This window comes from Mesitornis unicolor, unplaced genomic scaffold (assembly GCF_000695765.1).
Source record: "Mesitornis unicolor isolate BGI_N332 unplaced genomic scaffold, ASM69576v1 scaffold31815, whole genome shotgun sequence".
Lineage (NCBI taxonomy): Eukaryota > Metazoa > Chordata > Aves > Mesitornithiformes > Mesitornithidae > Mesitornis > Mesitornis unicolor.
Window position 1 is genome coordinate 35202 of NW_010188304.1, and position 17780 is coordinate 52981.

General features: G+C 42.2%; 1 protein-coding gene across 1 annotated transcript in view; it reads right to left on the reverse strand.

Moving 5' to 3' along the window:
* Positions 1-13947, reverse strand: part of LOC104541605 (protein Jumonji-like) — a gene marked incomplete at both ends in the record, with an annotated part of 46348 nt that extends 32401 nt beyond the window's left edge. Inside the window, one exon of the mRNA XM_010185710.1 lies at positions 13806-13947. Coding sequence (XP_010184012.1) covers positions 13806-13947 — 142 coding nt within the window. The remainder of the gene's footprint in view (positions 1-13805) is intronic.
* Positions 13948-17780: the final 3833 nt, after the last annotated feature.

Consider the following 17780-nt stretch of genomic DNA (forward strand, 5'->3'; position numbering starts at 1 on the left):
TGGTGAGTGGGGAAGCCAATCTCTGCGTAGATACTACCCTTGCACTGCTACTTACTGGTAGAAAAACTAGTTTTCCTTCTGGAAGCACATTGCTAGAAAGCTTCCCATAATTTCTCACCCAAAAAAAGGTGCCTGACTCAATAGGGTATTCTATTTTGTAGCAGAAAAAAAGGGTTACTTGAAGGGGTGTGTGTCCTCCAGCCTCCACTTAAAGAAGTTTTTCTGGGTTTGCTTTTTAACCTAGGAACCCGGGAATGTCAAATTCTAAAAGACAGGAGAGATCAGAGCAAGCAGATAGTACCAAGGTCTGGGAATCTGCCCAGATACTGAAATACTGTTGTTTGTCTCATGTCAAACTCTACTTCAGACCAAAGAGCCTTTAAAATTTGTTATGTGAAAATACAGTATAAGAAGATTAGAATCACACTTCCTTTTAGAAGACAGAATAACAAGAACTTCTAACAAATTCCCTTTTAACTCACTTTTTTCATGTTGAAAATTAGAAATAATGATGTGACAGAGCTGCATTTCTAACATCATCGGAGCTCTGCCTAAGGACAAGGATCTTCCTCTCCAAGAGCCGAGAAGAAACAAGAGACAGCAACAGGCTCAGACCCTGCCTTTCTCACCCAGCCCAGCCCAAAAACTTCCTTCCTCCACGACAAGAGGACCGAGTATTTCGACAGTGACTTGTCAGTGTTTTGTAGGAACCGGGGAATTAGCATACAGCTGCATCCCCAGGCTTGCAGAGGGCTTTGAGCAGCACGTAAAAACCTGATAGAGAAGCAAATCAATGTGAAGCCTTGAACTGAAGAGAGCATGTAACACCAAAGAATGAGACACACGTGTGCACACACACCAAACCTCTAAAGCAGTTACATTTCCCGAAACTGGACAGTTTCAGGGTAGGGAGTGAGGGAACCAGTGCTCAAAAAGATGCAACCAAGAAGCTGAAAAGAATGACCATTATCTGGAATGAAGTTCCAATTCTGGGAAGCTCCTATGTCTGAAATAAGAGAAATTGAACATGGTTTAGGAAACACAGGGGTATTTTTATTATCTGAGCTATTTTCATTGAATTACTCTGCAACTCCGAATAAAAATGTAAAGGAGAGATTATTCCATTTTCACTATGAACAGCACGCACTCTTTGTACTCCCACTGAACTGGTAACCCTGCACGTAAGCTAGGGCTTCAGAGGAAATGATGCAATGTAGACCTTCAACACCAACACACAGTCATCGCAAAAGGCTTTGAACTAACAGTCCTGTGGGTGAAGAGGACGTCTTTCTCTGCCACTAAAATAATCAAGTACCCGACAAGTATGAGGCCCAGGTCGGCAACCATCCATTCAATGAACACATAATTTCTCAGAGTTCACAGTGACCAAATTCAACAGAGACAGCAAGCAGATATGAGCCAGGTAAGAGCTTGGGGAAATACATGGCAGAGAGTACGTGGTGTTACTTTCTGATGGCTCATTCTGCGGTGAAAAACTCGAGTGTACATCACTGAGAAGGAAAAAATCCAAGACACTTTGCTGCAGAATCTGGAGAAACAGAAGGACATTAGGCAGCGTTACTCTGAGTGCAGTCAGAACCAGGGGCACTCAATTTACAGCATTCTGCAGCCTCCTGACATGTTGAGAAAATGTCTGACCCGCTGAAATCAATACCGAATAAGCACTGTTTATCAGTGGATCCAGGAGTTAACTCTTGTTATTTAAAAATGGATTTGAATGCAGTTGTGCTGATAAAGCACTCTTGAAAGCCTCTTCACGGAGATAATTTCTTTTTTATTTATGGATATCTGTGTTAATTTAATATCGGAACAAGGAAGTGGAGACATAAATACATAAATTCAAAAGTAGACACGTATATAAATAAAACAAAAATAAATAAAGCAAAAATAAATATAATTTATTTTTCCTTTACTCTTCAAAACGATAAACAAATATTACTCCAATCTTAAATCCCTCAAAACTCTGCCAATTAATTTTGAAAATGGAAGAGAGCTACAGCGATGAAGTGATGTGCAAGGCCACACAGCATGGCAAGAATTTGAACACGCACGTTCCCTACCCTGCACCTACAGCACTGGGTTACTAGGTCATACTGTGTTTTTATCGCATGAAGAGGAACAAATGTTTGAATCCATGTTCTTCTAGTAGGGTCCTGCAACTGTAAACTTCAAGAAAGAGACAACCTTTTTTTCATGTGTTCTTTTTCTGAATTACTCCAGTTAATTCTCCTCATAAGAACAGCGTGGCCTTTGCTCAAATGCTCTCTCCCCTGTTTTTCCATTTCTCACCTGATTCCCCTTTAAAGTTTATTTTGCAGTCCATCTGGAAACTGGAAGCAATTAAATATTCTTAAACTGGTACGGCATGTAGCACATATATCAAGAGTTAATTTGATGATGAGATTTCTACATAAAATAAATTAAATAAAACTGATAAAAAACCAAACCTTGATTGCATGGTAACATTTGCCGAGGTATGACTCAATACTTACAGTCTAATTTTCAGGTAATGAGAGGATTTCATAGGCCTAGAGACATAAAAGCAAGGTTCTCGGAAATTGTGCCACACTTGGTTTGTCTTCTTGTTTTCTTACGAATCAAGCGGGTGGTATGAACTAGATTTCAAGAAAAACCAATAGTGGTCAATTTTTCTAGCGTAAGACAAATATAAAAAGTCCAAGCACAGGGAGATACTGCAATTAGCAGGGCAGCTTGGTTTCGGGCTTCTGGCCTAAGTGTCGGGGGTTTGAAAGATTTCTCAATCCCTGTGAAAATCAAGAATTTTCTTAAATGTGCAGGTGTAAAGAAGACAACACTAAAAATAGAAGTAATCAAGAAAGTCCCAGCTGCTCACTTTCACAGCAAACTAGATGTATGCAAAAGAAAAACATGAGACTCCCTTCTAAAAAAAGAGTTGATTAAAATTTTTGAGTAATTTATTTTTAAATACACATTTTGCTTGACAACTTGCAGAACAAATTGTCACAGGGCCAGGAATAATCTAAGGCATAATAAAAGGGCTCAGAAAACAAAAAAAGCAAAGGGTTTCAGTCTTTCCCTCACCTCACCAGGAAAGAGGAATGACCAAAAGACGTGCTTGCTTGCTTAGAATAAATCACAGAATGGTTTGGGTTGGAAGGGACCTTAAAGCTCATCCAGTCCAACCTCCCTGCCATGGGCAGGGACACCTCCCACCAGACCAGGTTGCCCAAAGCCCCGTCAAACCTGGAATTGCAGGGACACCTCCCACCAGACCAGGTTGCCCAAAGCCCCGTCCAACCTGGCCTTGAACACTTCCAGGGAGGGAGCATCCACCACTTCCCTGGGCAACCTGTGCCAGTATCTCACAGTAAAGAGTTTCTTCCTAGTATCTAGTCTAAATATTAAAACCATTCCCCCTCGTTCTATCGCTACCTGCCCTTGTAAAAAGTCCCTCCCCAGCTTTCCTGCAGGACCCCTTCAGGAACTGGAAGACTGCAATAAGGTGTACCCATCTGAGAGCAACATTACCCTGGAGGTCTCAGCTGACCGGGGCAGCATGCCACTACCCAGAGGGGAAAGTGCTGATGCTCCTTTTATTTTATCCTTCTCCCCATGGCCACCTCTACCACGATTGCTCACTGAGGTGCTCAGGGAATCTCTCCCCAAGACCAGTGCCACTAGCCTGGCAGAAAACCATTTGCCTTTGCTTTTTCTCAGTGGCAAACCATGCCAGAGCCAGCACAAACAGGGTCAGGGGAAGCACATTCCTCCTCCTCACTATCCCCTGGATGCAGAGCAGCCCATTAGCCTGTAATTTCAACCCAACACTCTCAACAGGAGGCAAAGTGATTTGCATTATCGGACCAACAGCCCAAGGTAGGGTATTTATGCAGTTGTAAACCAGAAGGATTTCTCAGTAGGCTCCTGACTGTGGAAAGCCACAGATGACAGCGCTCAGCAGGCCAAAGGAAAACAGTGCAACATCACAATTCATAATTACCTAGGGCAAGATCTTTGTCAAGAAAGAGGGAAAACCTCTGAAGATGCAGCTACCCTAAGAAACTAGTGTTTTATCAAAACAGCAGTGCAACTACATCAGCATTCCGGGTGGGATGTCCGCTCAGCCAGGTAGTTGGTGGGAGAGCACATTTCAAATCTAAGTACTTCAACAAACCACTGACACCAAACCACTGACACCAAGTGGAACAATGTTTCCCCAAGAGAAGGGGTTGTAAAATACAACCGCACACATACAAATGAAAACATCCTAGCTGTGGCAGAATGGCCGACTACTCTAACATCCATGTTTCTCTGGTAAAGCTGGAACGTATAAAGAGCTATCAAAAGTATGATGAGGTGCAAAGAAAGACCTCTCAGACTTAAAAGGCTAATGATGTGTTGTCTCAGTTTTCATTTCTTCATCAGAGAAATTTTAACTTGCACCAGAATATGTTTACATTGAACTCCAAAAGCTGCCATTTAAAATAAATAACTTCTAAAAGCTATCCTAGACACTCAGCATACATACACACCCACGTTACCAGTTAATTAATTTTGCAGAACTATGACTCCAATGAACTGTGACTCTTCAACTGCGAAGAAAGATCAAATCAGATAATAGACCCAGGAGAGACCCTTTTAACTGGGGATCTCCTCGCTCTCTCCTCACATCCCCAATTTTTTATTCATATAAACAAATATCTACAGGATTTCACAAAGGTGAAGGTGTTACAGGCAAATGACATGTTGCAACAGCAGAGATATTAGAAACGAGGTCTGTACAGAATCTACTTACTTTACTGAAAAGATAAAGAAGAGCTGCAGGAGCTCCAGGAAAGGAGGGGGGTAAGAGAGGAGAAGAGGAAGAGTGGGCAGTCATCTCCATAGTAACTACCACCATGAAACTCAGGGGAGAACTTGTCTGAAAGCCAAAAGAAGGATGCTACCAGTGGAAACAGACTGTAATACAACTGTAAAAAAAACCCAAAACAACCCAACGTGCAAATAACTTGCCACATGGTCAACGATCCCTTAAGCTTTAGTTTATTTAATCAGCGCCAAGAACAAATACCAAGAGAGAAATGCAAAGAAGGAATGCATAAAATCAAAACATAATGATGACACAGCCATTACTGTATACATTATTTAACAACAGAAATACATTAAAACAGTAAAAATACAAATGTTCAGGTTAAGAAGGAAAAAAAAGTTAGCTTCCCCTGGAAATCCTGTGCTACTGGATGCAGCAATGGAAGAAAAGAAAGAAAAACACTAAACCAGCATAAGCTAGGCCATATATGTAAGATGCTTGTGATTTTTCTATCAGTGCAAAAGACCAAGAAGATTGCTGAGAAGACATTTACAGTAAAAGAAGATCTATGCTTCTCAAATTCAGTTCAGAGCTAGAAAACTCTTACACTCCCAAGCTTTAGTGCTGGTGATGAGGACTGCCCTGTTTCTGACCAGAGCTCACACCACCCCTCATCCATCTGGGAGCCTGGAGATCTACTCCCTGCTTGGGATAATGTCTTCCTTGATCTGACCATAGCAACACCTACACCCGCGCTGCGGTCAGTTCTGGGAAATAGGCAATAGCCCCTGCTCCCGCTGCCATTTGCAAGGAGCAGGTCAAGAAGAGATTCCTGCCACTCACACGCTGCCCAGATCAGCCACAGGAACAAAAACAGAATTAGATTTCCTATCGTTTAGTATATGCCAAACCAGCATACAGTACAAATACTTATAAAAAATAAAAATGAAAAATTATCTCCCTATAATTAAAACTCAATGTTAGGATATACTTCCACTTTAAAACACTGAAATGGTGCTTTGTTTGTTTTTAAAGTATCATTATCTTTGCAGATTTCATATGGCAGGTTATTCCAACCCAGGCTGTCTTTTACCTCAGCATAGATACAGAACGTTTGGGTCAGAATTACAGCAGAAATTACGTTGTATGCAAACACCCCATGATAAATGATGATAAATCTCCTCTAAACATCTATAAATAAGAAACTAGATGTTTCCATCACCAGTTTGCTCAAATATTAGTTAAAACACAAACTAGGGCTTACAGCACTTAGCACTTTGGAGTTCTTGTTTGGAGACTGGAGAAGCCATAGCGATGCAGGCGACTAAATCATGTCCAGCCCACCACAACAAAATGAAAAATTTCTTCTGACAAACTGGCCTTACATTCCAAATGTTGAACTGAATTAAAAGGTTAGGAGCCCACTATTACTACAAAGTGGAAAATATCAAGAACCTTCAGACTGTATTTCTCTTGTCATATCCTTTGTTTCCTAATCCCTTAACTAAAAGCACTAAAAAGCAGCCTTACATAAAATCGTTACCAAGTTTAGCCTCAGAAAACTACTTACTGCCAAATATTACAGCATTTTACATCTTTATTTCAGGAACAGGTTTCTGCTTTTCCAATCTTGGCCTTTTATTCTTGCTACGATTATTTTTATCTGTTGACATCTTTTTAAGCTCAAGTTTTAATTTTATGCAAGAAACTGAATCTGTTTAATTCTGAAATCTCACGCATACTTGATGGCGTTAAATATTTCAGTAAGGGATCTCTTCTTTTACAAAAGAATAAGACCACTGCAAATGCTAGGATGGCTAATTCCTGGGAATCAAAATTTTAAAATAGAATCTAATTTTGTAAAATAACCTAACAGGAAGAAAAAATAAAGACACTGTTGCAATCTTCAAAATACAATTATATGTTGAGTTTTTTTAATTCCCATCTTTGATTTCAAAACCATTTTGGGGAAATTATGAATGGAGGAGTAAGTAGAAAGATGCTCATTTGTAATACATGTGAATGTTTGGGGTTTTTTTTCCCCCATTCATCCTGCGGGATCATGGATATGATTCATGGAGTGAGCAGACAAATATATAGGAGACTGCATGGACCTCAATGTTTGGCGAGGATGCAGTATTCTACCTAGAAAGGTAACACAACCCAAAGCAAAGACCATACATGTTTCAAGTTATCCACGTTTCCACTATTTAGGATGTGGCAGGCTGGCTTAGGAACAGCAGTAACAGCCAGAAACAACCAAGGGCGCAGCAACGAGCCCCTGACAGCAGGGATGGGTTATCAAGCAGCGTTTGCCATACACAGAACCACAGAAACAACTGCACTCACCTGCTCCAAGCTTTGGAAACTGTCCTGGTCCCCCAAGGCACGAGCCCAAGCTCAAGGCCATGAAGACCTCCTACAAGTCTGACTTCTGAAGAGAAGGTGGCAGCGAGTTTGAATCAGACATCGCTTAACACTTCTCAGCTGCTATAAATTGTACCTTCATAATTATGAAATCACTACCTGGACAAGTTGTTTACATAGCTGTCTACCCAAAAAGTTGAAGTGTTCCCAGATTCTTGTACCTTGTTATAGCTTTGCCAGTCGGATAGAAGAATCCACGTCAACAACTTCTGTTTGTTCCTTATGAAAATACTGAAAGAACATTAATCACCTGATTTTTTCCTTTTCAAACTGCATAGACTGATCTCCTTGACTTGCATTATAAAGGAGGTAATCTGTCTTTTTACTATTCCTGTGCAAATCCACTCCAGTTGACTATTATTGTTTTGTTTATAATGCTTGTTATTTAAATATAAATGTGCTGCACTGAAAATATATTCCACTCATATCAGAATTTCCAGAGGGTGGAAAAAAATCAAAATTATTATACATAAATCTTACTGCCATTTTGGTTTCATTGTGGATCAATGTAGTCCTTCATAAGCAAATAACTAACGCAGATTTGCATAGCCTACTGAAACTAGAAAATAGTAATAGAAGCACCTGGTTGATAAGTGGGATTATATTATGTGCTAGTAGACAACAGCTGAACGCAAATACATTATATAGTGTTTCAATTAGTGAGAAGACTATTCACTTAAAAAGCTCCTGGAAAAACACTTTGATATTACAAGCAGTCTCCCACTTTCACACCTGAGTCATAATACACTGCTCTCTCCATCACTTACAGTATCGAGTAGAAACCCCTCACAGACTTACATATGTGGGAACAGGATTGACCCTGTTTTATGTCTTGCATGGAAGGTGCTAAGTCTAGTGCTAAAGAGACTGTTCATTATTAACCATAAATACAATTTGACCAAAAAGAAAAAGAAACCAACCCCTAGTCCCTTCAATCTTTTGACAGCTCTGCTGCAAGAAAGTCTTTTCCAGCTCAAGTTGGAAAGGATATAGCACTAAAAGAAACCACTTAAATTAGCAGCTTGCCTACACTTGACTGACTTTTTTTGTGCTAAGGGTGCAATAGAGCTCTACCAGCCTAGCAGCTGTGCGGCCACCAGTGTCCTTGCCTCCCCCTCCTTGACCCCCTACTCCCACCTTTTCATTTGACAGACTTTAACACTGAACTTGGCCCACAGTGAGCCGGTCCAGGGAGTTAATTGGCATTTAAAAGTAAAAACTAAAAAGACAGACTAGCAGGAAAATGGGGCAGGCAGCAGGGAGCCACCACGAGTCGAGAGGCAGGAGCACATCCCAGGGATTGGCCTTGCTGTAGGGCACAGCCACACTTCTGACTGTCACATGCTTGAGCCCGTCAGCAGAAAGCTGCTGCATTAATTAAAGGCCTCAGAAGGTTCCTAATAAGCAATTTCTGGCAAATCTAGCTGTGGCAGCTTAAAACACTACTGCTCCCCAGTGGGTTGTGCCTTTCTCCTGCTGCCAGCAACCCTCCCTGTAGCAGAACTGGACAAAGTTTCTTCTCCTGGGAGCTGCACACACCCTCAGTCCAAGGGGGTATTGTGTATCCACTCTGTCACTCCTGCAAGGGGGGCAAATTTCTTCAACCCTAATTTTCTTCTAAACTAAACAAACCTCTTAGTGCCCCTTAATGGAGAAAATATTCTAACATTAAGTAAAAAAACCACCAAAATTTAAAGCTTAATGGCTACTGAAATCAGTCAACCTCCTCCCACTTCTCACAGCCTCCTATTACCAGAACTTTACAATAAAGGATAAACGCCTTTGTGCATTTGGCAATTCCCTGTGTGCGTTTCTGGGAAGGGGGCCATGTAAATGAGTAGCCACCTGATTAATAACAGGAAACAAGCAATAGCCTACTATTACCAAAGATTAACATGCCGTCACATCAAGTCTGCTCTGCACAAGTCTTTTCTTGGGTAAGGCGAGCAACTGTTGCTAGAAAACATAGCTGTCTCTGCACTCTGTTATTAATTGCCGGTGGCTGTAGTCTTATGAGCTGCCCATAAAAATGTATGAGCGTCCAGCACAGCGACTCAATTGCCTTTGGCCTGTTAACTACTGACCTCCTCAACTGAGAACTGTAGCTGGAAATTGGAGATTCATACCAACACAGAATGTGCAGCTACACTGAAGTTACACTTCTCCTCCTTCAGCAATTACCTTTTTTATGGGTTTTTCAAACGCACAGTCTTTATTCGGTGAAGACCATCCAACCTGGCAGTTTATCAAGCCCGGATACCAAGGCTTTTGTTCATCCCTCCCAAAAGCACTGAACCATCTAGCAACTGCTCGCACTTACACGGCAATTAGACAGCAACCTATTACACAACAGAGTCAGTGTAACATCTGAATGCTGAGCTTTTGTCAAATGTTAGAACAACACTGACACCTCTTCACTGCCTGAAATTTATCTACTTCTCAGTATTAACCCTCTGCTTCCCCCCAGACCTGGTCACTTGTAACAGACACAGATCAGAACAAAGCAAGTATTGTCCATTCTTTGAGTGGGAACTCAAACAAATATAAAAATTGTGAAGTCCTGAGCTTGCCACTATTGCCACTGCCAATCCCCTCCAACCCCCATTTATTCTGTAAGTAGTGCTTACAATTTTTGGACTGATCTAGAGACTTTGCACTAGCAAAGATGTACATGTACTTCTCCTCCTTACCGCCACCAAGCTATCACAGCTGAAATCTGCAGCATCCCAAAATGGCAGGTTTCACACATTTAGTACTGTTCCATGATTTCTTTTTCAATCTAAAACCTTACACTTAAAAAGAAATGGAGATGGGACTTTCCCCACTGGCTGCAAACTTGGCTGTGTAGGAAGCTTCCTCCAGTCCCCAGAGAACAAAGGTGTTCATTACTGACAAAGTACCCACAAAGATGAGTTGGAGGCATTTGAAGCCTAACAGCGCTGGGCCACAGCATTCAAAAGCCTGGCTCATCAAACAAAGTATCTGAGTGACTTTCTGAACAAAATCTGCAGCACCATATTAAACCATACTTTCACCAGAACCGCAATCTCTTTCCTCCCATCACAAAGCTCTCTTTACGGCACGTGTGGCTCTTCAATCAACCTGTGCTACTAGGAAAGGGCTTGAAACTAAAAAAAACAAATAGATGAGATGAACGTGAGACAGTGCTTGGCTGTGGATTCTCCTATCGTGTTCTGCAGCTTGGCACATATGTGTGAAATAAGGAACACAGGGCAGTAGTTTCTTCACTAGCCAACAGGCTGGTAGGGATTTACCTCCCCCACAGACATTGTCAGCACCCACTTATCTGCAACTAAGTCCTCTGACCAGTAACTCACTGGGAGCATCCACTGCCTAGTTTTGACCCAAGGAAGATCTACACCAGAGATATCTGGCATAGTGAGACCACAAGGCAATGTTAACTCCTAGCAAACTCACCCTCCGCTCAGCCTGCTCTGAGAATTAGCAGTTGCTGTTCATCCAGGCTCTCATAGAAATACTCTGAAACTGGAAGAGTTTGAATCAACTATAAGTGCAAATTAAACATACACATGCTGCACATACGCATGAATCTGTCTCCCTATTCCATTTTTATAATGTGACCTGTTCTAACAGGGGGAAAATGCTGCCAGGTCAGTCCACTGAACTGACGAACTCAGAGGCCAGAAGATTGCCAGAGACGATGGCTGGGAAGGGGGGAAGAAGAAACTGGGAAGAGGCTGTTTGCCCCCGCAGCACCAGCCTGCCACTACACTGAAGAACTGCAGGGTGAAACCAGAGCCTTCAACTACTAAACAAACTGGAGCCCCTTACAACACCCTGTCTTATTTACTATGCTTACTTGCTTAGCACTACTTTTGTTTCCATCACTGGTATGAAATACAGGTGACCCATTCCTCTAGAAGATTACATGGTTCGAGTTTCCAAAAGAAACATTCCTGCCACACACATACACAAAACCCCCCCACTAAGACCTCATAACCCATAAAAAACTAAATAGCGACTTACATGTATGCATGGCTCAAACATCACAGGGAACTTGGTACTCAAAACTCACTGTATTATACAGAGCAAGTTCCAAAGACATATGCTTCACCAAGTGCACCAATCCCTAAAATCATTGCACTGCATACACCACCAGCTATATACCACAGTATTTCGAGAAGACAAAAACCTGCTAAAGCTACAGTGCTTAAATGTGTGTTTTAGTACAACAGTGCCATTAGCTGAACACACAGCTGAACAGACAATTGAAAAGTTTTTGAGGAAGGCCAGAGGATGACAAGGAGGACACAATTTCTCAAAACTTTGTAAGATGAGGCAGTGAACCCATATCTCTCATTTCAGTCCGATCCCCCCTCCTCATCCTCTAGCATATCCTTTGTCCATCCAATATTCCTGGCATAACTCTCTGTGGGATCCCAAGATGAACTGGATCAAGGAAATATTACATGTTCAGCTAAACGAAACAAAAAACCTAAAAGGAAACAAGAAGAAGACGTCAAAACAGTCCATGTGCTGCAGTACAGACTAAGAGAAGGAGCCCAGAAGAGGTCTGTCTGCAAAGAGGAAGCTGGGGGAGGAAAAAAGGTAGATAAATATCTGTGTTGGGTGTAAATGGAAACAAAACAGGAACGTTCTTCACAGCAACTGCACGAACAAACTTAGTATTATTTCAACAGTTCACAAGGCACAAAGAAGAACTGAAATGATGCCTTGTCTTCCACAAAAGCCAGAAAGGTATTTTTTATCTTACCTTCTGTTTGTGGGGTTTGTTTTGAACCCACAAAGTACCAAAGGCACCAAGTTCCCTATCATGAGGCCTGAACCACCCAGCTGCTTCTCAAGTGTCTGAATTCCCACAGCCAAAAACTAGCAAGTATTCCTCAATAAAATTTTCACTCACAATATTCCAATGCAGTTTCTTGGGAACAGTGATGCAGCAATCCCACTCATTTCTGAAGCTGGACTGGGCAGGGGACCAGAAGCAGGGACAGCACAAGCCCTCCTGCCCCTTACCAGCCCCAAGAGAGGAAGGGGATGCCCCCTCAGTTGCACAAGCCGCTGCTCCTGCAGCCATGCTGTGAACAAGAGAAGAACGCTCACACAGGCTAAAAATCAAGAACCCTGGCAAAAAGGATCAATCTGTTTTCCTCTTGCTATTATTTTTTAGTCCTAACGAGTTTCTTGTACCTACTCATGGTGTGAGCCTGCAAGCGGTTGTGTCAGCACAGCTGAGGAATGAGGGGACAAAGCAAGTACAGAGGGCAACAAAAATTCCTTAAGATAATGTGGCAACAGTGGCAACACTGTGAAACAACGACCAGTGTCTCCCAAGATCACACCTACAGTGGATGTCATGTAAATTTCTAAGCAGAAATCATTTTCAAGTCCCCACTGAATCTCATAAAACCAAAAAATAAACACACAAATGCTTTTCCCCTGACCAGCAGTAGGATGCAGTAAGCCTCACAGCATTTCTACCAGTATGGAAGATAACACCAATGTTATTCTGATACACTGGAGGAGCTAAGTGGGCATATTCAACAGACTCTGTGTTTGTTTCTTGGGAGGTAGAAAAGGTTGTGGGCACTACAGGTAGGGGACACGGGAACAGGAACAGGGGGCTGTCCAGGAAAGCACCACTCTCCTCACCCCATTTTTCTTAGGGAAATCATAAGGTTGTGCAGAAAACAGGAACATTTCTTCTGTTTGAAAGAGAACTTTATTTTATGGTTCATTTTGGCTTGGGACTGAGATGTGAGGACTGTGGAGGGAAAAAGTTGAGAAAGCGTTTTCTGTTTCTCTCTTTTAAATGGCATTTTTCAGACAGCCTGTTTTGGTTCTTACTTCATACACAGCACAACTCCCAGCCTCCTGCATTCTCAGCATATTTTCTATAATAGACTGCCTTGAGTCCTATGATTTTAAACCACATTTTGCACATTCAGGATGAGAACGCACAAGAGTTCAACAAGGACCTCATAACTGACTTCTAGGAAAGAGAAGGCAGTTTGCTGCAGCAGTATCTCAACACGGTTCTTTGTAACTGATACCACACTCTTTTACTACACAGTTTCTCTTCCCAAAAGATAATTTTTTTCTCAGAAGAGAAACTCTTCTCTGTTTTATTCCTTTTTTTTTAACTTCACATGGTTTCGTTCACATAAAGCTATAAATAGCAGTAACAATAATTACTTCAGTGATGCATTCCTTTAAATTGCGCACACGTACACACTGCCATGTCCCTGAGAGGCCAGAGCTGGGGCAGGAGGCAGGAGGGCAGGAGGGAAGAAAGTCTTAAGTTATTTAATTTAGCAATCACTCACTGCAAAACAACAACTGCTTTTCCATCAAACAAGAAAAATAACCATCTATACCAACGGATGAAGCAAAATTCACTATATCCTCACCATTACTAGAAGGACTCCACATCGGAAAGTCTGTTTACGGTAGGGCAGTATGTGTGACCATACCCTGACCCTGCTGATAACATAATTGAAACGTTACAGTAAAAAAGGTACAAAGCAGAAAGACTGTGCGTTAATTATAATGCACTACTGACCTTTTCCTCGAGGGCCCTTCTTCAAAGTCTGAAGAACTAACATCGTTGCTCGTTGAGGACACTTGCGATGCATCGTCCTTCTCATTCTCCAGCTGTTCTGATCCCGGTCCTAATCCTTTAGATTGGCCATTAGTGAGAAGTCCTGCAAACGTGACAAATAGCACACAATATTCAAAACCTGCGTTACCAGTGCCAAATGGATTTTATAAAAATTCACGCATGACACTAACAGCAGAGAGCTGATGCCCAATGCAACCATCCTGCAAAGAGATATACCGATAAGATTAATTTTGCATAGAGGTACTCCAATAAAAGCCTGCCCGGTTGTGTGTTTCTGATTTGGTTAACTGTAAGGCCTCAGTCCCAAATAACCACACTATGGGTGTTTGCAATAGTGTTTATAATCTTGTCATATCCCCCATTCCAAAAGGGACACAGCCTAGTCAAACTCATCCCTGTTTAACAGAACTCCTGTTGACTAGCATAGATGAGAGTATTTTGCATTTATCTATAGATCAATACAAAATTAAGCTGCCATTTGGTTCAATTTATTGTAATCTTCATTACAATTATTGTAATCTCTTCATTCTGCTGCTTCCAACTACTGCAATTTATGGTCCTCCAAAAAAAAAATCCTAAATCCCAAAGGGGCGAACATCAAATGTCTGCTTCTCAACTCTGATTCCTCTGGCCTCAAGTGTCACTCATGCACAGAAACTCCAGAATGCCAGCACAGGTACACGGGGCAGGGGAACTGCCTGCCACAGCTGCCTTCCCTTTTGTGCCTTTTCTCTCCTGGAGAAATACTACAGCAAGCAGTCACACAGATGGAAGACAGCACTGGGCTCTATACATGCAGAACATTTAATGAACTATGCATATCCTACTCAAATAAGTAACTACAACATAATAAGACTCTTAGAAACAACAGCAGACAGTGAAACAGCTCAGCCTTAAGAAAGAATTAAAATAGTTACATATTCTTCAGTAGGCTTTGGGATGAGAGGGGGTGAAATTGCCAACAATTTTATCAGCTCAGTATTTACTCGGTGGGTTAAGAGCTTATTACCAGAGGAGCTGCAATTCTATCCACAAGAACGCTTTCCCACCTCTCCACCAAAATACTTTCGCAAGTGGGATAACAAAGCTTTGCTTCTCAGCTTTATTTCCTCAGAGAAACAGTGGAAGGACTCCCTTCCCTTGGTCATTTCAGTTCCCCTTTCTATAACTGCACCTTAGAAAAGAAAACAGGGAGAAGGCCAAGCCCTTCCAAGATAAGCTAGGCAGCAAAGCTTAAACTTGGCCCTAAACCAAAAATGTTTACTAATAAAAGCAGTTCAAAACTTTCCACCGGTGCTACATCAGCATAACAGCATTTCAGACCTCTGTTTTCAGGAAAATCACCGTTTAGCACCATCAACACACTTCTACTCATGGCACAACTGAGCATTCAACCAAGCTCAGCTTCAAAGAGACTCAGCAGCACAACCGGAGCAAGAGGAAGGCACCTCCTACGGCAAGCTGCCCGCTCTAAGCACGGCCTGCGCCTGCGCCGCAGCCACGGCCAAACGCTCCCTCCCATTTATTTATTTAAAGGCCATTTATCCCCTGATCGCTCGGGCGCTATGACTGCGTGTGACACCTCGTCTGCTAGCACGCCCGCGCACCTTTCAGTGCTTCTGATTCCAATCTAATCACTCTGATTGCCCATTTTTAAACAGCCGAATCCAAAGTCCACATCATACCACTACATCACATCGCTCTCTTTCTTTTCCAATCAAAGTTTGCTCTTATTCCTTCTGAACTACAGCAAATTTCTCTTGATTTGGAGTCAGAAGTGGCTACATGGTTGCCACATGCTGCAGTTTCTGTAGGGTGTTTTCCTACAAAGCAGAAGCATGGATTTTGGTTTGGCTTTTTTTAACTTTTTTAATGTTTGGGTTTTTTTGTGGGGAAGATGCAGTGAACTAGTAGCTCAATGTTTTTCTTCCTAATAAGGAGCCCACAGAGCAAAAGTTGAAATTAAGCACCAATTTTTGCATTAAAATGTCTCTTCTAGCCAGCCTGAGAGTGGCAGAGAGAAGTTAAATGACTCAGTTTACACATTCACTCCCCTTTTGTTAAATTCCTTTCGAGACTTACTTTCCATTACAGAGATCTCAAACTGTGACCCAACAATTAACACAAATTTCAGTATTAGCACATGATACTACTACAAAGTTTGTAAGGTAACAAAATAGAACAACATGGAGTGACAGCATCCCTTCAAAGCATTCCCAAGGAAATGAAGACAACCTTTTAAAAAACATCAAATAGATTTTATTTTTATGCTGAATTCACCCTCACCAGAAGCACTAGTGCCCGAGTTTACCCTCTCAAAACTTTCAACTTTTGCTTTGCATTTTTCCATGAAACCACGGCTGATAAAATTTACAATTTTTAAACTCCAGAGAAGCCTAAATCAAGCATATCATTGGAGGCCTGATACTCAGTAACTTAACTCTGATGGCTGAATTTGATTACGTTTTCCAAAAGCAATATTTGTTCTGGAGACCTGCCATACGTAAAACCCAGCAACCTGAAGCATGCGAGTCAAGAAAATCACCTTTCGGGCTGTCAACTTGCACACACTTGGAAGGCAACTTTTATACATCCTTTCACTCTGCCATACCATCAGTGCACTTGAGAGACAAGCATGATTTGTGTCCCTGAAGGAAAAATATACATTTGTCTACTATTATTCATCCTAACCAGCACCATCCCAAAATGCAATCGTATTGCAGATAACCGAATACAGCTATCATCAGCTGAAACCAATTAAAACAAGTGCCCTAAAATGGAGTCATAAAACTACAAATAAGAGATACTGATAAATAATGGGAACGGGTGATATGTTCTAAAGGTTTTCAGGGCCAGCCAAATTGCAAAATCTGCTCCCAGGTGATGAAAGGCACACACAGCCACAGTCCACAGCCTCCTTCCAAGAACCGGAGAGAGAGCACACGCTGAAGCAGGCTGGTAGAAAGTTTTTAACTCGATCGTTTTTATATCGAATACATTCAGTTTGCTCCCAGATACCTTTTCCTTCAAACACCAGTCCTGCCACCTCTAACTCGGTGGTGCAGTCACCACCTACAACTACCTAAAGGGAGGCTGTAGAGAGGTGGGTGCTGGTCTCTTCTCCCAGGTGATGGGGGATAGAACAAGGGGAAATGGCACCAAGCTGTGCCAAGGGAGGTTCAGGTTAGAGATAAGGAGGAAGTTCTTTACCGAGAGGGTTGTCAGAGGCTGGAACAGGCTGCCCAGGGAGGTGGTGGAGTCACCATCCCTGGATGTATTTAAAGAGCAGGTAGATGAGGTACTTAAGGATATGGTTTAGTGGGTAGACAGGAACGGTTGGACATGATTATCTCAGAGGTCTTTTCCAAGCAAGCAATTCTGTGATTCTGTGATTCTGAACTGAGATAAACCACATTCTTCTCTGCTTTGCACCATCAGGAGCTGTAAAGGGTCTGGAGGCCCCAGGATGGGGTGGGGACCCCAGAGCTGTGCCAAGTGGCACTCAGGCACTCCCATGAATGAGTTTGCATTGGTGCTGCAATACATGGGTCGACTCTCCAAAGTTAAGCAAGTTACAGGAAGCAGCAAGCATTTGTGTTTATTAAAAGCAAAGTACTGCAAGTGTGCGTGTATATAAAGTTGGGAAAGCAACCGAGGAAGAAAACGGTCTTCTGCAGAGTCCAAACAGCTGAACTTTTCAACGCTGGCTACTTCAGAGCACCCAGCAACAGTCAAGGAAGCAGGAAGCCATCAAGAGCCAAATAAAATCAAAGGGACAAATAGCTCCTCCACTGCTTTTCCATGGCTGTGCCCTTCAACCTCTGAGTCACGATGCCAGCGAGCCCTGGCTCACAGCAAAGCCTGTGACCGTGGACATTCTCAGCCGCCAGAGAGCTGGCAGCAGCTCCCTGCCCC